The 25,831-nt window shown below is 60.8% G+C and overlaps 1 protein-coding gene across 1 annotated transcript; it reads right to left on the bottom strand.

Annotated features, from left to right (window-relative positions):
• Window positions 1-157: 157 nt before the first annotated feature.
• KIF19 (kinesin family member 19) lies at window positions 158-25,831 on the bottom strand. The gene is made up of 20 exons (XM_082707726.1): window positions 25,414-25,831; window positions 23,847-23,927; window positions 13,185-13,295; window positions 12,462-12,549; window positions 12,034-12,170; window positions 10,882-11,007; window positions 10,354-10,548; window positions 8,801-8,947; window positions 7,284-7,406; window positions 5,852-6,017; window positions 5,014-5,188; window positions 4,686-4,884; window positions 3,805-4,075; window positions 3,594-3,715; window positions 2,967-3,100; window positions 2,603-2,708; window positions 2,304-2,400; window positions 1,378-1,775; window positions 1,025-1,184; window positions 158-790 (listed from the first exon to the last, which is right to left on the bottom strand). The coding sequence occupies exons 1-20, from the start codon at window positions 25,450-25,452 to the stop codon at window positions 660-662; spliced, it is 3,006 nt and encodes a 1,001-aa protein (XP_082563852.1). The 5' UTR covers window positions 25,453-25,831; the 3' UTR covers window positions 158-659.

Raw genomic sequence — 25,831 nt, 5'->3', positions numbered from 1 at the left:
TGTCCTGGGCACAGTGTAGAGAAGAGCCCCTTTCCCCCAGGTGTTCAGGCATCTGTGTAGCCAGCCAGAAGGAGATGGGGTGTCAGGGAGGGAGGAGGATGGCGTTGGGGTGCCTCTTAATCAGTCTTGGCCGCTCCACATTCCATACAAGGTCTCATTTCCAACAGAACCGTCAAGACCCACATGGGATTTTATTGTTACACTGCCAGGTAACAAAACCAGATTCCCTCCTCTGCCACGGTATGCGCCAAGGGACGGTCCGCTCCTTCCCCAGCCATCCAGGATGGCTTCCTTGCTCCAGCTCTGGGCCCAGGGGCCCCTCCCACAAACAGCTCCCTTACCCCCCCACCCCCATCTCCAAGGCTGAGTCCGGCCACAGGTCTCTACGGGGTTTTGGCAACAGGGTTCTATCCAGAGCTGGGAGGCCAGGAAGTCCTGTCATTCTGGCCATGCCTCCTGAGTTCGCCTCCCGTCCCCAGTGGCACTGAAAGCATGGAGGTGCTGGGCAGACACCCTCATAATTCCTGGGCCTCAGGATCCCCAGCCTTCTGGGTTCCTGAGCTCCTGCTCGCAGGGGACCCCCATCTGCCCAGCCGCCATCTCCCATTTTCGGCTCCACCCCAACCAGGCTTGGGGGCAGGAGGGCTGTTCCATACCCCTCAGGTATGCCGGAAGCATCTGTCTTTGCCATGGGTGCTTGTGCCGTGAGCCAGGCGGGGCCCCCGGGCAGCCCGTCGGGAAATACCAGCTGCGTTGGAGGGAACAGTGAGGAGTGAGGAGTCCCCAGGACCTGTGACAGGGGAAGGGCAGGGGCAGGGGTTTAGAAATTCCTCATGCCCTCTCTGGTCACCCAGTGGCCTTGAACTCCCTAGGGGCACGACCCCAAGATGCCAGTCCCACAAATATTCTGTGAGAACCTGGTTTCCAGCAATGAGTGGCCCTCTGAGCAGGGAGCTCAGCATGCCTTCTCCCTGGGCTGGCCAAGGCCGCCGCCTTTCCCATTCCCTCCCTTGCTGGTACTGACCTGCGCTCTGGCTTGCAGGGAGTTTGACCTTGGCCAAAGGCAGCATGACCTTCCCCAGATGCCGGATACCAGGTGCTGGGTGTCCGCACACTGGCACCCTATGGTCCGAGATGCTCTCCATGGGACGGGGCCCCAGGAGGTGTGTCTTGGGGCGGGAGAGCTGTGTTGGTTGGAGAACAGGGAGGTGAGTCAGAGCTGTATGGTATTGCTACAAGGGTCCGCCCTATATGCCAGCCCCCTTGACCCCCTATGCCAGCCTGGGAGACAGAGGCATGGACGGTGGTGCAGGAGCCCCCAGGCCCCCATCCACAACGAAGGGATGCAGACACCCCATCCCTTGTCTTTTGTCTCACCCCTTGCCCTGTGACCTCAAAGGACCGGGACCGCCGCTTCCTCCTCTTGGCCTCTAGTGACTCCTCCCGTTTCTTGCCCGGGCTTTTCTTCTGGCCACGCATCCAGGGCCCGGCGCCATCGCCACTGTGCCCGACTGCCTGGGATGGGGCCTCGCCTGTGCTGCTTGACAGGTTGTCCTCACTGGCAGCGTGCTGCAGCGTGGGGCTGGGCGGCCTCTTGCAGGCCAGAGGGCCGGGCGGCTGCACATCCTCAGCCTCGCTGGGCGAGTGCGGGGACAGGCTCCTGCGCTCCCCGGCAGGTGCCAGCAGGTGGCGCCCCTCGGGGACCAAAGCCCGAGAGCGCCGCCGAGCAGCCTTCACAGAGATGTACTTGGTACCGGTCAGGATCTCCTTCCTCTCTGGAGCGGGACAGAAGGAGCACCTAACCTGAGCTCCAGACCACATATAATCTCCCCCCTCCCACACCCCTTCTCCAGCCAAGGCAGATCAGAGGGCCTGGGTCCTAATTCCAGCACTCCCACTTGCTTGCTATTCAAGAAACTTGGGGCACGTTTCGGACCCTTACCTTCATCTGTGAATGTGGGGTGGCGAAACTAACCCCACAGGGCTGCTGTGAGGATTAATCGAGAAAATGGGCTTAGGGGGTAGGGATCCTGTCTGTATTTGCTCTTAGAATTATTGCTGGGTGGGAAGAGGGGGGGGGCAGGATCCTAACTGTCACGTACGCCCCATTCTGACTTCTGATTGTGCCCTCAGTGCTCCATGTGTCCTTGAGCAGGAGGTTAATCCCCTCTGGGCACAGGAGCCTCTTTCCAGACTGGGTGGCAACTAAGGCGTGGGTGCAGTCAGCAGGACAGGAGGGCTGGGTGAGCCGAACGGTTTAGATGATGCCGGGCTCACGCTGACAGGGCTGGCAGGGGGCACACCTTTGCAGGACAAGGGGATCTCTGACAGATTCTCACTGCTGTCGGGGGAAGAGTTGATCCGGCTGCTCGGGCTGACCAGGCTGTCCTGAGTGGGGGCCTACGGGGGAGGTGGTTGAGAAGAGAAAGGCCTTAGACCCAGCAGGGACCCCTCGTGTTCTTCAGCAGAGACAGCGGGACCTCAGGAGTGAGGGTCATTTTGAGATCCTCCATCCCAACCCTTGGGTGTGTACCTTGTGTCCCCGCCACAACCCCACCCCCCAAGTTGTGGAACCCGGGGGTCAGGAGTGCTCAGTACTCACCTCCTGGGTCACCAGACCACCGATCTGGATGGGGGGCGGGGTGGGCACAGAGGAGCTCTTCACCTGCCAGGCCCGGGGACTGGCTTTGAACACGCGGTTGGCTTCACTGAGGTTGGCAGAGGGGGGTGGGTGGCTATTGACCTGGCTGGTCCCACTGAGGTCCCGGCTCCACCCCAGGGGAGAGCTATTTGTGTGAAGGGAGAACCCAGGCGTCCTGGCTCCAGACTTGTGCCACTACCTCCCTTTCTCGTTCCTGCCCCATCTTCCCCAGGGAACCCGAGTCTGGGTTGGCATCCCTGGGATACAGCCCAGCAAGTGGCGGCTCGAGCTGGCAGGACTGGCCGGAGGTGGTCTCTGGCCTCACCTGTCCATGCCGAGCGGGGGCAGGATGCTGGTCTGCAGGCGCTGAACCTCAGAACTCAGAGTCTTCACACTCTCTGGGTCAGACTCTGGTGTCAGCGCAGTTCCTGCTGGGGTAATTTTGGGCAAGGAGCTGTCCTGGGGAGGGAAGGGGGCGGGGGGGAGGGTGGTCAGAAGACTTGGTCCTGGACCGGACCAGGGCACAGCACGGGGTGCCAGGCACACCAGGTGACCAGGGCTGTAACGGGGCTTAGGAATTTGGAGAGAGCAGTGGGCTTGCGCTCCGGATCACAAGAGACACACTGTGGTCTGCTAGGCATCCCCAGTGGCACTGCTGGATGGTCTGGTCTCCTGGGAGGGCATCTGGGACCATTTAGGATAGCTCAGATAGCCAACCCTGACCTTCAGACTCTGGGTAATGACCAGTGCCAGAGAAGAATGCCCTGGGACGGGCACCTTACTCAGGCAAGGCAAAGCTTTGAGTGGGATAAGAAGGAAGGGGAGCTAACTCCTTGGGGTGCCCAGCCTGGTTCCATCCCCACCCCAGCTACCCGCAGGTTTTGCCTGGGGCATCCATCCCTCCATCAGTACAGGTGCTCCTGCCCAGGCCCAGGCTTGCCCGCACTCCCACCTGCAGGGCCCTGGAGGCCACCCGGTCCATGATGGTGGCCCGCTCCAGGCTGCCCTCCTCCAGCTCCCGCAGGTACACCTCGTACAGCTCCTCCAGGTGCTGCGGGACGGCCAGGTTGTAGTCTGCCGGGGCAGGGGCAGGACTCAGGGCGTGCCCTGGGAGGCTCCCCGGGTGGAGGGGGGCCCTGGGGTCTGGGACGCACGGGGCCTACCTTCGATGATCTGCCGCTGGCCTTGGATGATCTCGTCGCAGAGGCTGCGGTGCTGCTCCAGGCGGCGCACGGCCTCGCGGCGGTGGCGGAGGGCGCCGTCCCGAAGCAGCGCGTGCGACTGCATCTCCGTATTCTCCACCTCGAGCTCGTGCACGCGGCACAGCAGGCTGAGCACCTCGCGCTGCTCCTCCGAGCCGATGCGCCGCGGCAGCGTCTCCTCCAGGCGCCGGCCGCGCGCGCGCAGCTCTCGGCAGCGCTGCTCCAGCGCCAGCTGAGGGCGGCTGGGGGTCAGCACCAGGAGAGGGGCGGGTCCTGCACCCCCAAACCCATCCTCCTAGCTGTCCGCGCCCTTCCAGCCCCCGAGCTCCCTCTGGGCTGAAGCCCCGTTCTGGGGCTAACCCTCGAAGCTGTGTCTTGGGCCTTGAAACCAAGTGACCCTTGAAACCAAGGGCTCCTAAGTGACCCCTCTGTGCCCACCTTCTGTGCCACCCTGGCCACAGCCTGCCTCTGCAATCAGCTCTGTGGGTATCTGCCCCACTCCAGCCCACCTGATGTCCTCAGGGCTCATCACCATGCCCTGAAGCCCTGGTCTGGGTGTACCCTCCAGAGCAGAAGGACAAGATCCCTGGAAAGCCCTAATTAAAATACTGACCACCATTATTTGAATCCTTGGTATGCAAAAGGCTTTGATTTAATCCCCAACATCCCCACGAAGGACCACACCACGACTACTCCCATTTCAGAGATGAGTAAGCAAAGCACAAAGAGGGAATTGAGCGAGGTCACAGAAGATCTGAGGCCTGAGCTCCCAGGGCTGAGCCCTCCCGCACCGCGCCCCCAGCCCCTTCTGAAACCACCCCCCTGCCCCCACCCCCAGGCACCTTCTGCTTCCGCAGCTTCTTCTGCTCCCCGACCAGGGCGGCAATGCTCTCCCGGGCTGAGGCCACCTCTGGGGGCTCCAGGGTGTCCGGCTGGTCATCGCCCGTGTCGGAGTCCTTCTCGCTGTCGTCCTTGGTGTAGGATTCCTTGCGCTGCTCCTCCCGCCATTTGAGCGCCCTGCGGGACTTCTCGTGCTCCCAGCTGCCGTGAGCCCACCCCAGGGAGACAAGGGAGTCAGACCACAGGGGCACAGTGTGCAGCTACAGCTCCCAAACCCTCTGTCCAGGTCCGGGATGGGACCTGGACGGCCCCGGGGCAGGGTCTGCTTACCCGGCAATGGTGAGCAGGTGGCGGGACGTGTCGATCTGGACCTCCATGGCGTGGTTCTCCAGCTCCAGCAGGCGTCTCCGCACATCCATCTGCTCCTGGAAAGCGCTGATAAGCTGCTCCCGCAGCTGTCCCATCTCGGCCTGCTCGCTCTGCCCGCTGTGCAGTTGGACCTCGGCTGCCCGGAGGATGGGGGCAGAGGCAATCAGCGGAGGAGGGAGGGTCAGGCCAGACAAATCTGGGCCTGAATGGGGCTCTCCCTCATCTCTGTCTTCCTAAACCACCCAAAAGATCTCCTAGATTACTACTTCCTCCTACACCTTACTTCCACACTGAGTCTTCTGGGTGTGGTCCACGGGTGATCCCCAGGTCCCTTGTATGACCTGGGCATCCACTAGCCCTTACAGAACCTTTATGCCAACTATAAAAGGTGGCCTTTGGACACTTTACTGCCATCTGTGGGAAAACCATCCATAGCAAATACACAAATCTACAAGAGAATGGTACCCGTTCCAGTGATGCTGGGCACAGCCTCACGGCCCTGAGAGTGCCCCCCCCCACCACACACACAGCTAAGCGCTCACATGTCTCTCACTCGTGTGATCTCACCGACTCTTAGTCAATGTTAAGTCTCTGAAACAGAGACCACTGTTGTATACAACGCTTGAGAAATAGAAGGTTCAGGGCGGGTGAATGATTAGCCCAAGGCTACCGGCCCAGAAAAAGCTCGAGTCTGGATTTGAACCCGGCACCACCTGACCCTGTGCCTTGTGAGCAATGTGAGACAGGCTGGGAGGGCTGCCCGAGATGGGCCCCCAGGAGCACGGATCTACGCACACACCTTGGATGTGGCGGATGTCACCCCGCTCCGGCCGGCCCTGGGCCTGGCCCCGCCCACCCTGCTCATCGATCTTGCACTTGAGCCTCTGGATCTCGCCCCGCAGGTCTGCGATGATGCTGGTGTACTGGGCGATGTGGTAGGAGACGTTGAGCAGGTTCTGCTTCACCTGTGGGGAGCACACCGCGGGGGCAGAGCAGGTAGAGTCACCCCAGAGGCTGGGGCCAGCCTGCAGGGTCTTCTTTCTCTTTCTGCTCCTAGTCTTCCTAGTGACAGTCACAGTGCCCCTGGCTTCCAACCCCTAAACCTATCGCACTCCATGCCTCTGCCGGACCCACACTTCTGCTGCTGCTTCTGCTCTTCAACCTTCAGTGGCTCCCTACTGCTCGGGAGGAATGTTCTAATTCCTTTGCCTGGGCCCACCACTATCTCAAATTTCATTTTTTAAAAAAGATTTTATGTATTTTAGAGATAGAGAGAGAGTGCGTGATCGAGGAGAGGAACCCAGGGAGAGGGAGAGAGACTCTTAAAGTAGACTCCACGCTGAGCGGGGAGCCCAGGGCGGGGCTCGATCCCACAACCCATGAGATCAGGACCTGAGCTGAAATCAAGAGTTGGATGCTTAACTGACTGAGCCACCCAGGCGCCTCTCTCAATTTTCCTTTCGTCACTGCTCCACCAGGAACATTCCGCTCTGGTTGAGGAGCTGTGCTGTCGTCTCCAGCTGTATCAGATGCCATCTCCTTCCGGCTCTCCTTCCTGCTCTTGAAACCTCTACGCTTATTGCTACCCCCTCCTTCTAGAGTGTCCTTCCCATCTCTCAGAGTCCCACTGTCACACAGCCACACCGACAGTCCCCAAAGAGCTCCACCAGGTCCCACCAGCCCTCCCCCACTTCCCCATTTCCTCGCTGCCTCAGCACCTACTGCTGGCTTCACTTGCCAGAATATTAATATTCTGAACTGTCACTATTCAAGGACATGTCTCCTGCTCCCATGAAGTTCTTGGAGGGCTGGAATAACACACAAAGCCCCGGGGACAGTGGCTGGCAAAGGGCAGTGTTGCGGGAGGGTTCCTAAGTTCTATCTGGCGAGTGTCTGTTCCCACCCTTGCACGGGTCAAGAGAAGCTTCCTACATCAGGTGACGGGGACTCTAACGCCTTTGCCAAAAGGCGTTACATGGGTTTGGAAGCCAGCCGGGGCCACTTCTGGTCTCCGTGCCCATCTGGAAAGTCACTTCACTTCCTTCAGTCTCGCTTCCCTAAACCGCGAGATGGGAGCGTGGGGAGTCTGGCCTCGCTTGAAGAGTGAAGGAGTTGAGAAGGGCCTGGGGCCACATGGATCTGGGGATGGAGGCCAGGGCCACAGTGGCCGGCTCCAGAGAGAGTGGAGTGTGGGATGGCAGACTTCAGTCTCAGCCGGGAAAGGACCTCACCCTGGTCTTGATGTTCTTGGCCCGGCCGGCATAGGTCAGGGTATTCCGGGACTCCTCAAAGGCGCTGCTGGCGGGACTGATGTGGGCGATCATCACGGTGCGGCTGTTCCCGCCCAGGGAGTCCTGACGGCGGGGAGGGCGGGCTGCAGTCAGCCAGCGACCACCTCCCCGGGACCCTGCCGCCCCTCCCAGGCTGTGCTCTCTCGCGCGCTCTGTCACACGCACCCTCACAGACGCATTCCCTCTGGTGCTGGTGTCGAGCATCACACGGACTCCCCTGGGTCCAGATATCCCCCCCCTCCTTCTGTTCCTTCTTCCCACTTGTGGTTTCTTTTCCAAATTCCCATTTGAATATTTCAAGTATCTGATCCCGGTCAGGGCCTCCGGGCTTTCGCTTTCCCACCTTTCATACCAGAGAACGAGGAAAGGCGGCCGCCGTGACGGCTGGGGACCAGCGTGGGAAGGTGCCCTATGGGCTCCCCCCTGTCCCATCCCCTCTGGCATCTCAAGTAACCCCCCGACTCCCCATTTCTGACAGCTGATGGCACTGCTGTTACGGCTGCAGTGAGGGATGGGGGAACGGGGAGCACTGTAGGACGGGTGAATGTGGCCTGTGGCCACCCCTTCCCTTGCTCCCTGTGAACAGCCCTGGATGCAGGAGAGGCGAGTGGGGAGAAGCCTCGGCTCCCACGATTAGCAACAGAGCGACTTGAAGTCCCTGCTTTTAAAAGTGGCAGCATTTGCGCCACCGTCCCCGCCTCCCAGCTTATGGGCACACGGATGGCGGCCCGCTGAGGGTGGGCTCCGGTGACACTGGACCGTAGACTGTCTTCCAGCACTTACTACCATGGGCCCTTGGGAAGCTCAAAAATGGAAACAGTATTTCCCCCATGCCTGGGGTTGCTTCGGGAAGAAAGGAGCGAGTTGGGTGAGGCCCAGCCAGGGGTGGACCCCAAATGGCAGACCCTGTGAGCCCTGAGGCTGATGTCCACCAGAACCCCAAATCCAGGTGGCTCATAGTTCCCTCAGCCCTGCAGCCCTGGTGCGAGGGTGGTCAGGTGCAACGCCTTTCCCTCCCTATTGCCCACTCTGGCTGGGTTCACCAGGTAAAATACAGGTTACTCAGTTAAATCTGAATGTCAGATAAACAATGAATGATTTTTTTTTTTTTAGTATAAGTATGTCCCAAATGTTGCATGGGATATACTTACACTGAAACAAATTTTGTTATCTGAAATTCTCACGTAGCTGGGTGGTCTGTACGTGTTTTTAAAGATTTTATTTATTTATTTGAGAGAGAGGGAAGGAGGGAGAGAGCACGAGCGGCGCTGGTGGGGGAGGGACCAAGGGAGAAGGAGAAGCAGGCCCCGCACCCAGCAGGGAGCCCCATGTGGGGCTCGATCCCAGGACCCCCAGGTCATGGCCTGAACCGACTGAGCCACCCGGGCACCCCTGGTGGCCTGTCTTTTGATCTGCCCCATCTGGCAGCCCCCCTGGTGAGGGCGGCGCAGGGCTACCTTCAGCAGCCGAGTGAGCTTGCTGTCGCGGTAGTTGATGTACTTGTTGCTGCTTTTGTCGCTCAGCGCGTTGATGCAGTTGCCCAGGGCCAGCAGGGAGCGGTTGATGTGGGCGCCCTCCTTCATGCGCTGCCCGCGGTTCTGCGTCTGGGGAGGGGAGCGGAGGCAGAAGCGGCCTTGTGGGGCAGGGGACAGGCTTCACCACCGCCCTGGGCCGCGAGCCCTTCCCCCTCCCTCTGGGCTCTGAAACGTGGGGGTGACCCAGGGCCGAGGCTCGTCCTCCTCCTGGGGTCATCCAGGGCGTTCGAGAAGGCGAGAGAACCGGAAGGCCTCTGAAGAGAGTGGCGGACTGCTTCTGAGGAGGGCTGAGAGCCTGGCCCTTGTCTCCCTCAGGGGCTGGCCCCGCGGTGCCAAGAATGACGTGGAAGGAGGTTGAGGCCTCCCTGGCAAGCTGAGAGCTGGCGTGGGCACGGGCATGCGGCTCCACAGCGTGCCCTGGGCTTCAGGGGAAGGAGGGAAGTGCGTGTGTGTGTGTCTGTGTGTGTGAGAATATGTGGGAAGTGTTCGGGATGCGGGGGAAGAGAGAAAGAATGTGAGGGAAAGAATATGAGGAAAGTGTGTGTGTGAGAGAGAGAGAATGTGAGGCAATGAGTGTGGTGCGTGTGTGGAAGAAAGAATGTGTGCGTGTGTGAGTGTGTAGGGGGAAGGGTGTGGGAGCGCACTAGCGTGCACGTGTGAGTGTGCTGGGCTCCTCTCCTTCCCTTGGGCCTGCAGGGACACTGGCAAGGGTGAGGAGGCTCTGCTCAGAGCTGCCTGGGCCTGGGCCTCCAAAGCTGGGGCCTCAGGGACAGCCCTTTCTCTGGCTGCTCCGCTGTGTCCCTCCAAGAAGCCTCAGGCCCTCCCCGGGGAGAGGGGGGTGCTTCTTGAACACCCCTGCCCCATTGAATCCCAGTCTCACAGGCTGGAACATGAAACCCTGTTAATTCTCTCTGGCCACTGGCCTGTCCCCTGGATTTGTTAGCAGTGACATCACCCGGCCTCACCCCTTGGGGGACCGTGAAACCTCCCAATTTGCCTAAAGGAGGGGGACCTGGGCCTACACATTGGGGCTGAGGCCATAGAGCCGGGGAAGCAGGGCTTAGTGTCAGGAACAAATGTTTTGAGAGATGGTGATGGGCCTTTCTCTCTCCTCGAGGGGGTAGGCAGGGCCCCCCCCCCGGAGTCAGGGGCGTCTGTGTCCCCCATCCCAGCTCCTCATCTGGCCCAGTCACTCTCACCTGCCTGGGCCTCCTCCAGGGCAGCCCGTCTCCTTCCCCGAGAAACACTGCTCACCCCACGCCCTTTCCCACAGAGAGCTGCGATACCCACCCCCTCTTCCCGTCATGCTCCTCTGGGACACTCCTCAGTCCCTGACCCAGGGGGGCCCCCTCACCCCCACCCTGCCGAGGATGGCCTCCCCCGTGATCTCCTGCGGACGCGGGGAGGTCAGCATCCCTGCGCTCTCCCCGCCCCCCAGAAACCCTTCTCCCCAGTGCTGGGGGAGCTGACCTCACCTGGGAGGCGCGCTCAGAGCCAGCCAGGTCGATCATGAACAGGCGGCCCTGCCGCACCTCCTGCAGGATGTTCTTGACCCGGCTGCGCTGGCGCACGGCCACCTGGAGCACGGCGTGGGAGCGGGAGGACGTCCGGTTGGCAGCCGTGGGCTCCTGGGTCCTCTGCCGGTTGCCCTTCATCAGCAGCTGCATGATCTGGGTGGGGGGGTGGGGGGGTGGGGAGGACGCCTCTCTTGGGGATCCGTGGGGTTGACCCCACATCCTGCATCTTGGAGGTTGGGAAGGGGCCCAGGTGGGGTGAGGGGCAGTCTGGAGGCCGGTTGCCTCATTCGTCCCCCCAAGATGAGCGCAGCCAGGGGCACGGAGGCAGGTGAGAACCCCCTGCTTGGATACGGGACTCTCTGTGTCTGCCCCAGCTCCAGCCCCAGCCGAGCGGGCAGCGGCTCCCTGCCTGCTGTCCTCTGTCCCCTCCTGCCCCACAGGAGTGAACGGCCCTCCCCACCGCCCCGCTGGCTGTGCAAGACTTGCCTCTTTGGCGTTGATAGTGGAGACCTCGGTGATTCCAGCCACCTGGATCACCCCTTTGGAGTCCTCCCTCAGCTCTAGGTACCCCAGGGCGGGGTTCAGCAGGTCCCGGATCATCTCATTGTAGATCTGATGGTGCCAGTGGGGGAGGGGCGGGGGACAGGTGTGACGGGGAAACTAAGGGCAGGAGGTCCAGACAGGGACCAGATTCCCCATCGCTCCCAAGCAAGACGGGGACAGGAGCTCCCACATCCTGAGCCCCAGCCTGGGAGCTCCAGACTCCTCTTAGGGAAACTCTGGTTAAGGAGAAAGACCCCCTCCTTTCTATCGGGCGGGGGTAACAGGGCTTCAGCATCCACGGGGACATACTGGGCTGCCAGAACTTGGGATACAGAAAGCTTCAGAACCAAGTGGATTCCCTTTGCAGGAGGGCTGGGCACTGGGCAGAAGATAGGGACCTGACGGATGGCCAGCCCTGCTTGTTGCTAGGCAACCCTTACGCTACACCGCCCCCCACAAGGGCATCTTGCTGGCTGAGTCAATGCCGTGCTGGCTGCAGCAGTGTGGCTAGCAGCAACGCCTCACTGCCCTTCCTGAGCTGTCACCCAGGAGATTATCAGCTCCCGGACGGAGCGGGGGCAGCCAGGAGCCAGGTGGCACGGAGCCCACTGGCTCTTCTGCCTCTTCCGGCCTCTGCACACTCCTACCGCTGATGCCTCCTTGCTGCCTGGCGGGAGCGCTCCCACGGGGTGGGCGCTGGGGGCCAAGGCTGGGGATCAAAGGCTGGCAGGTTCAGGCCTGTGCACGCATGCAGGACTCACCTGTACCCATGCCCACAGCATGCCTGGAGGTGGCGGGGCAGGGCAGACACAGCTTTCAGGAAGGGGCCTTTGAGGATAGCTACGCGCTGAGCCGTTTGGGAGGGTGGCCGAGGTCTTTGCTCAGGGTCAAGGGTACTTTGAAGTATGGCAAAATAGGCAGAGCTTGGCTTTCAAGGTCTGGGGTCCTGAATTTGAATCCCTGCCCCTCACTTACTGTGTGATGTTGGCCTAGTGTAACCTCTCTGAGCCTCAGATTTTTGCAGAGTGGGACCAACAACGTGTGTGCAGCTGTCCCAGGGGCTTCTTGCCTACGCTGCGGTCAGGGGAGGCTCACCTCCAGGTAGGACATGGACACCTCATACTCCATGTCGTTGCTGGTCTCCTCAATGGCACGGAAGAGGTCATTGAGGGTCCGAACGTAGATGCCAGGCTCGTGGTCTGTGCCCAGCATGGTGTAGGTTTTCCCACAGCCTGGGGCAGAACACGGTGGAGGGTGAGCAGGGTGGGGGCGAGAATCCCGGCTTTGCTGGACAGGAGCTCCGGGCACACCTAGGTCTAGCCTCAAGGCTGGGTACCTCCCAAATGGCCAAGGAGGGAGGGGGCAGGGAGGATGGCGTTCTTGGCTGGTGATGGGGCCGCTGGGGCCAGCTGGCCTCAGCTGGGACCAGAGCAGTTCTCTCTGATGGAGGGTCAGGGGCCTGTTGCTCCAGGGGGACAAATGGGGCATACCGTCCCATCCCATGGTCTTGGCCCCTCCGTCACCTGTGGGGCCATAAGCGAAGACAGTGGCATTGTAGCCAGAGATGACGCCATCGATGAGGCTCTTGGTAGTGGCCTGATAGACCGTCTCCTGCCGGGAAACGTAGACCCGTCAGGGGCCTCAGGTACACGTGGGGCGGAGCACACATGCCCACCGGCCGTCCTGGCCCCCAGCATAAGCAGCTTCTGTCTCTGGGACTCTCAGCCCGAGGAGTAGGGGCAAGGAATGGGGGCTGGGAGGTCTCTGCTTTCGCCCCATGGGGGACACCCACCAGCCTAAAAAGAGCTCAGGACACCTGAGACACTTGCCCCCACAACTGGCTCCCAGCCCCCCGCCCCGAGGACGCATCACATCTGCTCCTAGGAGCACCCCTCAGATGGGGAAGACGGGGGTCCCTGGGAGGGTGTCAGCTTCCCCGAGACTCCTCCCCACACCAGATGGGCTTCGCGTGCTCTCCTCCAGCTCCCATGGGGGCCAGCCTGGGGGTGTTCCACACGGATAGCATCTGCCCACTGACTCGGGTGTGCCCGTGCAAGAGGCTGGGTGTAAGCCATATAGGCACATTTGCATGCATGAGGATGTGGTAGAGGGGAAAGCCAGCGAGCTCGCGGCGGAGGGAGGGCTGAGAGTCAGTGGCAGGGTCCCCCAAGGGCTGTCTCCTCAGGGTGGGGTTCAAAGGTTGGAGAGGGGCTCCTGCATGTCCCTAGGGCCAGGCCCTCCCCCACCTGGGTGGCAGTGAAGTCAAAGGCCACGTCAAACAGGTAGGACTTCTCCCGGGAACGGTGTGCCCGCAGGACGTCGTCGGGGTCCTCCATCGGGTCCATGAGAACCACCATCTGCAAAAGTCCCCGAGCGGGGGGGCGTCTGGCAGTCACCACGGGGCCAGAGGCCCACACCGATGTCAACTCTGGCCTCAGCTCTCCTCACCCAGGACATGGGGCAAGCTAAGCAGCCGCAGGCCCCCGAGCCTCAGGCCCAGCCCTACCCCGTCAGCTCCGCCGGGGTGTCTGATCTGGGGGCTTGGCTCTGGACACCCCACAGGGAAGCCTCCCTATCAACTGACAATGCCCTACAGGAGCCAAGAGTGCCAGGGACCCCAGGCCACAGACCTGGGGGGGGCCTCCCTCTAAAGGCAACACCATGCCCTGTGCACCTCTACCAGAGGGGCAGGAACAGTACCAATGGCTTGCATTTATGACGCATTTACTGTGTGTCAGGACCTGCTGTAAGCACTTTCGACACATGGACTCACTTAACCCCCACTCCAAGGCCAGGTGGTAAGGCCCATGATTGTTCCCACTTGACAGGTGAAGAGATCGAGGCCCCAAGAAGTCACTTGTTCGAGCTCACATACCAGCAAGCAGGGGGACTGGGACTGAAAACCTGGGACCTGGGTTCAAAGTCTGTACCCCAGCCTCCGCCAGTGGGTAGACCCAGGGGTGGAGCAGAGAGCCACTGACTGGGGGCTGGCAGGGGCGAGGAAAGTGGGCTGCGCTCGGGGCGACTTATCAAGGCCCCTGCAGCCTTGAGCCTGAGCTGTGGATGGAAGGAGGGGCCGGGGGTCGGAAGGTAGGATGATGGAACAGGTTGGCCATCCTGGGTTCCCCTCCCTGCGGAGTGGGGGCCTCTGGCTCCCTGTGCTTGTGTGTGGGGCTGGAAGGAGACGCACAGCACTTCCCCAGGCTCTTCCTGTGCTCCAAGGAGGATCAAGGGACCCATTTTCCAGAACAAACTCGAAGCCTGCTCCACGTCCAGCTCCATTCTGCCCCTCCCTTGGCCTCAGGGGTCCTGGGTGTGCTGAGCCTGGTCCCGGACTGAGGGAAAGTACAGCGGAAGGAGGCTGGGCCTTGGCCCGAGGTTCTTGGCCTGGGGAAGTTGTGGGGAGAGACAGTGCCCAGATGGGTGAAAAGGCTAGAAGGTGTTCAAAGAGGCGCGGGAGGGCTGGAGTCGGGGGGATTTAGGACAAGGTGGGAGAGCTAAGTCAGGGCAAGGCACGCCTGACCCATTGTACTCTTGTTAGCAGAGTGGCCTTGTGTGACCCTTTTAACCTGCCTGGGCCTGGGTCTTCTCCTCCGCAGGATGGGACAGGAGTATTGTCTGCCCGCGGGCTATGAAGAGCCCGTGAGATAACGTGTGTGGTGTGTGTGGGCACAACACCGGGCATATATTAAATGCCCAAGGGTCTTCATTCACAGGGAAGTGAGGAGGGACAGCGGCGGTGATGCGGGTGACGGGCCACCCCACCCCCTGGAGGGGGCCACCAGGATGCCACAGGCTCTGCGCCTGCCCAAGTCCCCTCGGGAGCTGAGCCTCCAGGTCGGGTCCCTGTTCTCCGCCCCAGCCGTCCCATCGGGATGCCCCCAGAGAGGCAGCTCTGTGTTGGGGAGCACCTGGGCTCATGATGGACAGCGAGGGCAAATCAAATCTCAGCTGTGCTCCAGGGCCGAACGGTGGTCGCAGCCATCGTGATGGCCTCATGGTGCCCTCCACTCCCAGAGGGAGCGCAGGGGGTAAGGACAGAGGGAGTGGGTGTCTTCACACCCAGACCCTCCTCCAGATACGTGATAATGATAGCTCATCTTCATGGAGGCCTTTCACAGGAATTCATTATCCCCAGTTGGGGACACCGAGGCCCAAAGTCACATAGCTAAGAAACAGTGGGGCCGGGAGTCCAGGCGGTCTGGGTCCTGGGCTCCCTGTGCACCACTGTGAACCTGCTGTCACGCATACCCTCTGCTCTCTCTGCTCCCTCTGGGGCCGTGCGTGGTGGGTGTGGCAGTAGGAGGGTGTGCCCCCACCCAGGTGTGGCGTCAGCACCCACTGTGTGCATTGTCCCTACCTAATCTGACTCTGGAGATGAGATGCTGACCCAAGAGGCAAACTGAGTCCTAGAAGAGGGCCAGGCATTGAGGAGGATGTGCTGTCCCAGCATCACCCCAGGTGGCACAGACAGCGACTGAGGAGCAGGGGCCAGGGACAGCCCTGTAAAGGGCTTGAGTACAGACAAGGCATGGGGGGCAGTCACCCTGAGGGACAGAGGGGACTGACGGACGGCGAGGCAGCAGGAGGCCAGCCTGGAGCCCCGCCCGGCTCTGTGGGGTGGGAGAGCCACAGCGGATCCCTCTGATGCACCCCTTTCAAGCAAGAGGTACACCCCTTGGACAGGGTCTCAGTCTGGGACTCCCACCGACTCCTCTCGGCGCTTGGTGTGTGCCGATGTCTAGTCCCCTCCTTCATGACTTGCATGTGTGCAGTAGGTGCACACTCGTGCTCGCTGCATGTAGAGGGGTCTAAGACCCTCGGGGGTCCCAGCAGAGCCCACTCCAGGGATTCTCATAGAAAAGGGAAGAGAGAAGGGGTAAGGCCTCGCCCCAGGAGGCCTGGCCCCAGGAGTTTCACCCGGAAGTCTCGTCCAACCTGGTAATTTAGGTAAACCGGTTAGGGGGCACGGCTCCAGATGGCTGGGTAGGGGCTTCGTGCAGGGAAAGAATAAGGCCACCCACTGGGCCCCCTCACTGCTTGCCAGAGGCTGGGTGGCCGTGGTGAGCTGAGTGCAGGGCATCTAGGCCTGCCGCTGTCAGCTGGCGTGCCCACCTGTCCCCGCCACTGCCTCAGGGCTGCAGCCCCAGTGCCCTATCAGCCTCCTCCAGGATCCAGTTCCTGTCTCTGGCCCTAAAGCCAGCAGCATAAGCCCTGATTAAGTTTCAGACCCCAACGAAGATAACGCTGCCTCCGAGTCCCCTGGCACGGGTCCCGGTGGGATGCAACAGGAGCCTGACCAGCCAATCCAGCTCTCACCCCTCGGGCGCCAGCGCTCCTGCTGACGCGGGCAGGGCTGGCAGCTGGGGGGGCCCTCTGGGGACCTTGGGTGCAGGGGAGGGTGAGCAGCCACACCAATGCTCATCACCTCGGATCACCTTCAAACAACCTCCATGCACTGCCAAGTTCATGGCACCCTGGACATTGGGCTCCTTTGATATCCAGGCTCCTGAATCAGTACACTGTCCGCACAGCTGCCGTGACCCCTCTTAAAGAGGTCTTTGTCTGGGTCTCCATCTGCCTGGGTCCCCAGCCCACGCCCCACCTCCCGAGCATCACCCCCATCCCTGTCCACCCTACCATACAATGAGGGCCTTGTGCCCCTCAGCCAGGTGAACTGGAGCTGAGCCAGGGAGGGTTGGGTGGAGGGGGCTCTGGGCTGCCACCCCAGAGAGCAGCAGAGGGCGTGCAGGGCAGGGGAAGCTTCTAGGTACGAGCCAGTAAGCGAGGCCCAGGGAGAGAGAAAGTGAGATGAAGTTTCCCCACATCTGACTCTGCAGGAAGCACTATAGGAAGGTTTTCTGGAGGAGGCGGTGCCAGCACCAAGTCTTAAAGGATCAGCAGGGGTTGGCAGACAGATGTGAGGTGAGGGGAACATTCTAGAGAAAAGTGTGAGCAAGGCCGGGGGTGAGAGGCAGGCGGTGGGCAGCAGTTCTCAGCTCCGAATCTCCGGGGAGGGGGCGGATCTTGTGAAAATGCAGGGTTGGGGGGAGAGCTCAGGGACTTTCCCTCCTGTTCTCACTCCCGGAATCTCCAGAGCACGGGCCCAAGATGGCCATAGGGGTGAGCTGTCTGGGCCCCCTCTGGGAGCACATGCTGTCCCCGGCCCCTGTGTAGCCTCCAATGCACCCCCTAAATGTCATCCTGGCCGGCGCCCCGCGTGCGCCCGGGGAATGTTTCCGAATAAAGCGGCCTTTGGGGGAGCTCTGTGTGTACCAGGCGCCTTGCTAAGTGCTTTGCACACATTTCCCCCAGACACTCCAAGATCCCTCCAGTGTAATGAGAATCGCACCATTAATGCCCCAAAACTGCACAGCCAAGCAGAGAGCGGGCCAGACTGAGAGCTGTCTGCTCCCAGAACCCAGGCTCCCATCACCCAGGCGGCCACCCCTGCCTCCCGAGCAGATGAGCGAACCAAAAGCAGCCTCGCTGGGCCAATGTGCACCTGGTATGGGGTGAACCGTGTCCTTCCCAAATTCAAATGTTGAGGTCCTAACCCCCCAGAACCTCAAAGTGTGACTTTATTTGGAAGCAGGGTCATTGCTGAGATACCGAAGGTAAGACGAGGTCACACTGGAGTGGCGTCGGCCCTAAATCTGGAATGACCCCGGTGTCCTTCTGGAAAGGTGAAGTGTGGATACAGACACGCATCAAAGGAAGAGGACCTGAAGAGCCATAGGGCCCCGAGAACCAACTGCAAGCCAAGGAGAGATCCTGGATGGACCCTTCCCTCAGGACCCTCGGAAGGAGCTGACCCTCCAGACTTCTGGCCTCCAGGATGGTCGAAAAATCTATGTCTGTGGTTAAAGTCGCCAAGTCTGTGGTATTTGGTTATGTCAGCCTCGCAAACCCTACAATACCCAAGGCAGGAGCACCTGCTGGGGGAGGGGCTTGTCGGCACCTGAGGGGGCGGGGCCTCGAGAGGCCACTCCCCCAGCCCCCAGGTGGTGGACTCAGCACGGGGGTGGGGGGGCTCTCTTTCACAGTCCCAGCATCATAAATGTTCACGCCCCCGCATGCTGGCCACCTGCCCCTGGGAGGCTTCAGCAGGGACTGGGGGAGGGGATCTAGTGGGGACTGGACCGCACCCTATACACAGGGGCCTCCCCAGGCTGGCCAGCGGGCAGGGGGCAGGGCCAGGACCAGGGAAGGTGGGCTCTGCCCCCAAGGGCCAGGCCTCCTGACTCAGCAGAGCGCCCCCCCTCCCCGGCCTCCCTCTCAGACCGGTTCTTCATTCAGTGCAGATTTTGACGTTTCCATAGTTCCAGACTTTAAGCCCGGAAACCCGAGATCTGAGATCCGAGATCTGAGATCCAGAGGGATGTAGGGTGCCTCAGGGGGGGAGGGCATCTGTAAACTCTATGCCCCTGACGGACAGGCTCCTCCCCAGCATCTCCTAGGTGAGAAATACCCCGAACAAAGCCTAACCGTTCTTCCTGTTACATGCCACAGCCGTGTAAGCTGCTGGCGCTCTGATCAGCTTTGCACTTTCCACTGGCTTCTTCTTGGCTTGCAAAGGTCGAGACCTTTGAGGCCAGGGTGGCTCAGTCTTGGCACTACTGGCACTCCGGGCCAGTGAGGGGACCTGTCCTGTGCACGGCAGGCGGCTTAGCAGTGTCACCGGCCATCAGAGGCCAGTGACATGCCTCGCTCCCCGGTATGGCATTGCCAGATGCCCTCTGGAGGACAAAATCGCCCCCAGTTGACACCCTCCAACCCAGATCATTCCTCCTGGAGCCTCCAGGGATGGCAGGGAAGATCTCCAAGGAAAAGGGTGCCCCATGTTGGGTTTAGGGTCAACAATGCTGTGTGACCTTGAGGAAACTGCATCTCTTCTCTGGGTCCCACGTTCTTCCCAGTTGGAAGTCAGGGAGGGCCAACAGGGCCGTTGCCTTGAAAAAAGAAATCACACCAACCCTGCCAGCCTACTCAGGAAGCGCCAGTGGAGAATGAGTATCTGGAAAGGCCCAGGTCTCAGAAATTCCATCTCCGGTCCAGGGAGCCTGCAGGAGCCCCTTTATCCTCAGGGTGGAAACGAGGCAGAGCCCGATGAAAGCCTGACTCCCGGTGGGGGTCACCCCTGTGAGGCTGCTTCCGGGTTTTTGTTTGCTTTTTCTTTAAGAAGGAGAATTTGTTGCCGGTCATATCTCTAACTGTAAATGTGCTCGCCCACGAGTGCTCAAGAATTGGAGACTCTGATCCCAAGAAAGGTGTCCCCTTCAGGCTCACTGGAAAGGACCAGACGGGAGCCTGCTGAGCTCATAAAGCCACCAAGGCCCAGCAGCGCTTAGCACAGAGCTGTACCTGGCCAGGCCCCCACAGGCCTCCAGGACTCCGAGGGCTCTGAGGCCCAGCAGGAGGGGAGGCATGGCCTCGAGGTTGCAGATGGGGCTGTGTCTCTGCAGACACCTTCATCGGAGACCCCCCAGGAGTGTGGGAGAGGCCGACTCCCAGCACCACGCAGATTCACCAAATGAGCATCTCTGGGGGAATTGGGGCCACACGGATCTGCCTTTTGAACTAGAACCTGCCTCGCACCCACCCAATCACGAGGTTTGGGGATCCTTACGTTCGGACAGTCATATTCACAGTAGCCAAGAAGTAGGGACCCCCACCCCATTGAAAACATGCTGCTCAGTGACTGGAGTCAAACATGAAGGACCATGGAGTGCGGAATTCCATTTATAGGAAGTATCCAGAATGGGAGAAAGTGAATAAGTGGTGGGCCGGGGCAGGGAAGGGTGGGGGGGTGCTAGGGAAGGGCTGGGCAGGGGGCGGCCCACGGCAGGGAGCCCTTGGATCCCTTCCCTGTCACTTCCTGCCAGGCTCAGCTTTTCGGGGGCGATGGGCTGGCCGAGAAGCCTCCAGAGGGTGGGTGCGTGGGGAAGCGGGGTGAAGGTGGGTTGCCCCCCACCGTCCCCCCCCCGGGGTACTCATGTCTGACGCTCGGCACCTGTCACCCCACCCTATGCTTTCTTTCTCTTTCATGGGAGCTGTGTGTGTGGCTGGGTTTCTCCCTCTCACTAGCTCCAGAAAGCCTCCCAACAGCCCTTGGGCAGGGCTCTTCTTACCCTGTCTTTTGTTGAGAACAAAGAGGCTGGAGGTCTGCCAGGGCCTGGGGACCCCAGGCACAGCTCCTCAGATGGGACCCCAGGAGCCCAGGGGCGACAGTGGGACTTGGAGCAGACAATGGCTAACTACGGGATTATGCTTGTTGTCAGGTGACTTAAATCCTGTAGGTAAACAGCCTGGAAAGCTGGGAGGAGGGTCAGCAGGCAGTGGGCCGGGTTGGGGGCGGGGCGGGGCGTGGGAGGGAAGAATGGAGCTGCTTCTACCCGGGAACTTCTAGACGCGCCCCCCTCCCCCGCAGCCTCTGGGTCTGCACCTGCCCTCCCTTTGCGGTCATGGATGGCGTCCCCGAGGGGTCTGATGTCAGGTGCAGTCCAGGCTCAGGCGCTGGCCACAGGCTTCCCAGAACACACGGGTGGGGAGGTGACCATTTCACCCCCTGACTCGGGAGAGAGGAAGCAGGAGGTGGGCCGAGTGTCACTCACCTCTAGGCTCGAAGCCATCCTGTACCTCAGTCCTTAAATAAACTAACATCTATTAAGCCCCTACTATATGCCAGGCACTTGGAAGCACTGAGCCTACATTAGCCTCCAAAAACTGCCAAAAAAAGATCATCTGATTTTGGTCCTGGATGGAGAGGGGGGCTTCAGACCACAAGTCCGCCAAGGCACCCAGACCACCCCCTTTACAAACGTGTGCCCTCCAACTTCCCCAGAATCCAGGCACATCAGCCTCTGTTCCTGGGGGACACTTTGCCTTTCTCACTCCCAGGCCTGCGACGGCGCCAGCAGGGGAAAAGTAACCGGTTCACCCAACCGAGACAAGAGGCAGAGCCCAGAGCTGGAGGCCAGAAGAAGCTGGGTTGGGAGGCTTTCTGTGGCACTGAGCCACCCGGGCCACGACGGCCACGAGGAAGGGGGCGAAGGAAAGAAGTGCGGACAGAGCAACTCTTGGTTCCAACCCCGTCTGCTTTAGAAGATGCTGATTGCTGTGAGGCCACTTGGACCCTCCTGCGTCTGTCCCAGGAAGAGACTCCAAGGCCGTGGTGTCCTGGGATACTCTTTAAGTCACCGCGCTGGCCCTCCAGGCTCCAGACCTCAGGAGGAAGGAGCAGCACTAACCCACCAGCTGGCCCGTCAGCGAGGCTAACAGCCTGTATCCCCCACCTCCATCAGGGCCGGGGGTGCACGCCAGGAGGGCCAGGTTTGCAGACAAACTGGGGGGGGGGGTCGCTGGTGAAGGACAGAGGTCTAGGGGTGGCAGACAGGTCAGAATGGGATTCGAGGGAAGTAGGCTGTCCGTTCTGCTTCTTGGGCTCCTGTGTCTCACCTCCTACTGGTGAGGGCCTTCTCTGTCAGCTGACAGATGGGGGTGTTAGGAGGTTCCCAGCCTGCCAACTGCTGTGGCTGCTCCAAAAATGTGGGCCAGAACAGCCATCTTTGAACCCACTGGGGACAGAAGGCACTCGAGGCCACAAGCCCAGCACTGTCCCACAGGCTATGCTGGTAGCCCTGAGCCCACGCCGCTCAGACGACCCGCCCTGCCACTCTCAGCGGACAAAGAAGCAGCCCTGTTAGGACTGCCCAGTCCAGAACCTTCTCAGAGACACAGCTGGGCCAGATCAGCCCAGACCCTCCCTCTCCACTTGTAGGGACAGAAAGGAGCCACTGTTTGGCATGTGTGGGCACCCAGTGGGCTGTACCCCAGACCAGAGCATTTCTATCAACATCAGTTAATACCTCTCAGCCCCCGCGCCGGCCGAGAGCCAGAAGCAGCGGAGGAAGAGAGTCATTATTGTCCCCGCCCTGAGGACCTGATATTCTTGGGGACAAACTGGACAGATGGGGAGTGGTCCTTGCCTGGAAGGCTTCTGGCTCATCAGGCTGGCCCCTCTTGTCGGCCAACGCAGCAGCTCTGGGGAGCTTTCAGTCACTAGCTGAAGATGCCCACTTACAACTATTAAACTCCTACCGTGTGCCGGGCACTGGGAAAGCGCTGAGCACACATGAGCCCGCAAAGACGCTCTTCAGAGGGCATTACGGTTGCCACCCCCACTTATGGGCAAGGCGGCTGAGGCTCCAAGAAACAACCCGTCCAAGGCCACCCAGTTAGCGACGGCACAGCCCATCCTGTGTGATGTCAGGTGTGTTTGCCCCTACTCCTGCCCAGCCTACCCGGACAGCTAGGGTCCTTGCAGTCACCCCTGGCTTTCTCCGAGGTCTCTGAGGAAGGCTCCCCCTTCCTGAGAGTGAGTGGAGGGGGGCGCCCGGACGGCTCAGTCGGTTACAAGTCCGACTCTTGGTTCAGCTCAGATCATGATCTCGGGGTCCTGGGATTGAGCCTCACGTGGGCTCCCTGCTCAGCGCAGGGTCTGCTTGTCCCTCTCCCTCTCTTTCTCTCTCTCTCTTTTTCTCAAATAAAAGAATCTTAAAAAATAAAAAAAAAATAAAAAATAGAGAAAGTGGAAGGCTGACACCAGTAGGCTCTGTGGTGCCCAGGAGAGCTGAGGGAAGAGGCTGGAGGAGGCACCTGTCCCTCAGGGAGCCCAGGGGCAGGTGGGCGGGCTGCCTCCAGCTCACTTCTCACTGCCCCTGGGCTCCCTGAGTCCAGCCCTCCAGCCCCACACTGGGCCCAGCAGGTGCTCCCGCGTGCCCTTCACTGCATGAGGCAATGCCCGTGGACTTCTCGGACTCACCGGCATACCTTGCTATCTTGATGAGCCCTGACACTCAGGAGAAGCCAACAGCAGCAGCCACCAAGCTGTCCCCACCACTGTGCCCACCCGCACCCCAGCACCTGCGTCCTCACTGCTGACCCTGACAGTCATCCTGGCCATGGTCCAAGCGTGTGCAGTCTGGCCCCTGCCACGTCCCCCGCCTCACCTCACACCTCTCGGCCCTCTCCCTCCTGCTAGATCCACCTGGGCCTCTTCTGTCACCCTTGGCCTTTGCACCTGCCAGGCCCTTTGGTTGAAGGGTCTCCCTCCGTGAGCCCCCAAAGTACCCGTCTCCTCTCTTGCTTTACCTCAAGCGCCACCTCCTAAGGGAACCCTCCCTGACCTGTGCTGACTCAACCCCTCTCAGCGCCACACGTTTCTCTGCAGCCCTTGCTGGGGTTAATGCTTTGATTAGTGCTTTGTCTCCTGTGCGACCAGGAAGGTACCGGAGGCGAGGGTGGGGTCTCTTCTGCTCATTGTGGTCTCCAGATCTGTGCGCTGCCCCCCCCCACCCCAGGTGCTGGGGACACTTGGTACGTATTTGCCCCCTGCACAGATGGGGGCGGGACTCGCCCTGCCCACCACATCACGGTGACTCTAGGACCAACAGAGCAAACGGACACCCTAAGACTTTACAGAACACCAGCAGTCTTTGCAAAATCTGAACCAGAGTTAGGCTCTAGCTCTAGACCTCAGAGATATGTGCTCCGTGGGCAGCAGACATGCTCCATGTGGAGCTGACCTGCTAAGTGGGGCACATCCTGTCACAGGTACATGGAAGGTATGTGGCACTTTAAGGGCTGGACTGGAGAGCTCAGGACCCACCCATGCAAGGGAAGCTTTCGGCTCTCCTTGGATCAATCTGGGAAGGCTTCTGGGAAGAAGAACCCTGGCTTCCTTGACAATGTCATCAGCGACACAACAGAGCTCGGTGGATGGAGGGAGGGGGATGCTGCAAGCCACGGGGACCCTTCCTGCCCCCACCCCGTAAGCAGATGCCCACCCTGCCACATGTGAGCACAGCTCTGTGCCCCCTGTGGCTCCCGGCCACAGCCCCGTGTACCTGCTCGTCCACTTTATGGGCTATGAGGGTGGCTCCTTCCTCCAGCTCTGCCACGCTGATGGGCCGGACCCGGAGTGCCACCTGGAAGGGAAAGCCACACCCTGAGATTAGAAGACAAGGGCCAGGATGGTCAGACAGAAGCATGAGAGGACCCCAGGATTCCCCTGGGCAAGGCTCCTGGGTTCTCCCCTGTGTGACCATCCCAGGCATCCTTGGTCTTAAGGAAAACTCAGCAGTTCAAGGCCACCGCCCAGGTGGAGGGGAGCAGGTCCACGGCATACGGGCTCCCTCTGAGTGTATGAATTTCCCCAAGGAGCCGGGCCTCGGGGAGAGTCTCAGGGGAGAGAGTGGTCTGCTTCTCCAGCCTGCATCAGTCACACGCCCAAATTAAGCACTTGCAGCTCCCCAGGGCTTTGAACTTGGAGACTTGGCACTGGAACAGCCTGTGTGTGCATCTGTGAGTGATGCACGGCTCCTGAAGCTGCAGGCCTGGCTGGAGGCAGGACGGGGCTGCACCTGGACTTCCTAACAACCCTTGACTGCATTCCTACGCGGCACAGGTAGAGGAGAGGTGCTCCCGCCTCTCTCCATTCTCCAGCTGGTAAGAGCTGGTGGGTCTTCATCCTGGGCATAGGTCTCCCCAAAGAACAAGGGGGTGCATTTCTTTTGCAGACCAAGGGGAAATGCCTGCTGGAAGTATGGGCATCACTGATGGACCCTCATACCAGGTAAGAACATCGCTCTCTGAGGGACCTCTGTGGACTGTCAGATCATCTTTACCGGCCTCCTGGGCCCAACCCCACAGGTGGGAGAGAGAGGACCTGCCATCCCTGTCCTGTGCTGGGACAAACATGGAGCCCAATGTGGGGCTTGAACTCACGACTGTGAGATCAAGACAAAGGGCTGAGATCAAGAGTCAGATCCTTCACCGATTGAGCCACCCAGGCGTCCCCAGGGGGTCTGTCTTCAGTCTCTACTTGCCCCAGAGAACCCCACTCACACCCCTTCATCTGTCCCAGCCCCCAGAGCTCAGGGAGGGGCTGCACCTTGGTTGTTTCTAACACTTCTCTGGAATAACGGGCAGCATCTGTGTTGAAACCCAGTAACCAGCTGTTCTCAACCCCATGCCAGCAACTCTGGCTCCCTGGGCTCCTGTCTGCCCATCTGTGATTCCCAATCCCTTTAAACTCTCAACCCCACAGCGCCAGGGTAGCTCTGGCTCAGGGAGCTCTGGCTCTCCCTGCCCCCCTGGCTTTTCTAGATCAGAGAGCAGTCTCACCCCAGAGACCCATCTACACAAGCTTTAGGGATGGGAGGGGGGTCCCCTGGTGGGAAGGTTTAAGGGGGGAGTGAGGTTGAAGCTAGGCTGACTTTTCAGCACGATGGCCAGGATACCTTCCTTCTTGACATCCAGGACTTGGGGAAAGTTGCTCTGGACAGTCCCATCCCTGACCTTAGTCGGGGTGAGGAGACAGGACTGCTGTGACCGTGGCCAACTCAGAGGCTGGGTTTCTGGGGTGGGGGGTTGCTATGAATGGGGGCGGGGAGGAGGTTGTCGGGGTCTCACCATGAGCTGCTGGTCCTTGGAGTCCCCGCTGTCCTTCATGCTTGCGGCGGATGGAGGGGCTCAGGTCGCGACAGCGGGCATGGCCGAGCCGCACCCCCACGGCCGCCGTGGGGTCCCTCGCAGCCTTCCTGCGCCGCCGCCGCCACCGCCGCCGCCGCCGCCGCCGCGCTGCCTGACAACCCGAAACCAACAACGCGCCCCGGCCAAGGGCGCTGACCAGGAGGCGGGGCAAGGGGAGGGCCCCGACGGCGCCTCCCGCCTCTGCGCCCCCGCCCCTCCCGCGCTGTAGGCGAGAGTCGGCGGCCTCTGCCCGGGAGGCGCCCGAGCTTTCCGGGGCGGCTGCCCGCCTGTGCGTCCCTTAGGCCCTTGGCGCGACCCTGCGTCCGCCCGGAGCCGCCGCGTCCGTTTGGGAGCTTCT

Source organism: Mustela nivalis (genome assembly GCF_964662115.1).
Source record: "Mustela nivalis genome assembly, chromosome: 17".
Classification (NCBI taxonomy): domain Eukaryota; kingdom Metazoa; phylum Chordata; class Mammalia; order Carnivora; family Mustelidae; genus Mustela; species Mustela nivalis.
This window is presented reverse-complemented; position numbering and strand designations above follow the sequence as displayed.

Excerpts from the sequence above, each read along its gene's own strand:
- KIF19 (XM_082707726.1), bottom strand. The coding sequence starts at position 25,452 with ATGAAGGACAGCGGGGACTCCAAGGACCAGCAGCTCATG. Across the intron at positions 7,407-8,800 it reads AGCTCACTCGGCTGCTGAAG|GACTCCCTGGGCGGGAACAG; the intron begins GTAGCCCTGCGC and ends CCCCGCCGTCAG. Across the intron at positions 2,709-2,966 it reads CCCCCGCTCGGCATGGACAG|TGAAGCCAACCGCGTGTTCA; the intron begins GTGAGGCCAGAG and ends TGCCAACCTCAG.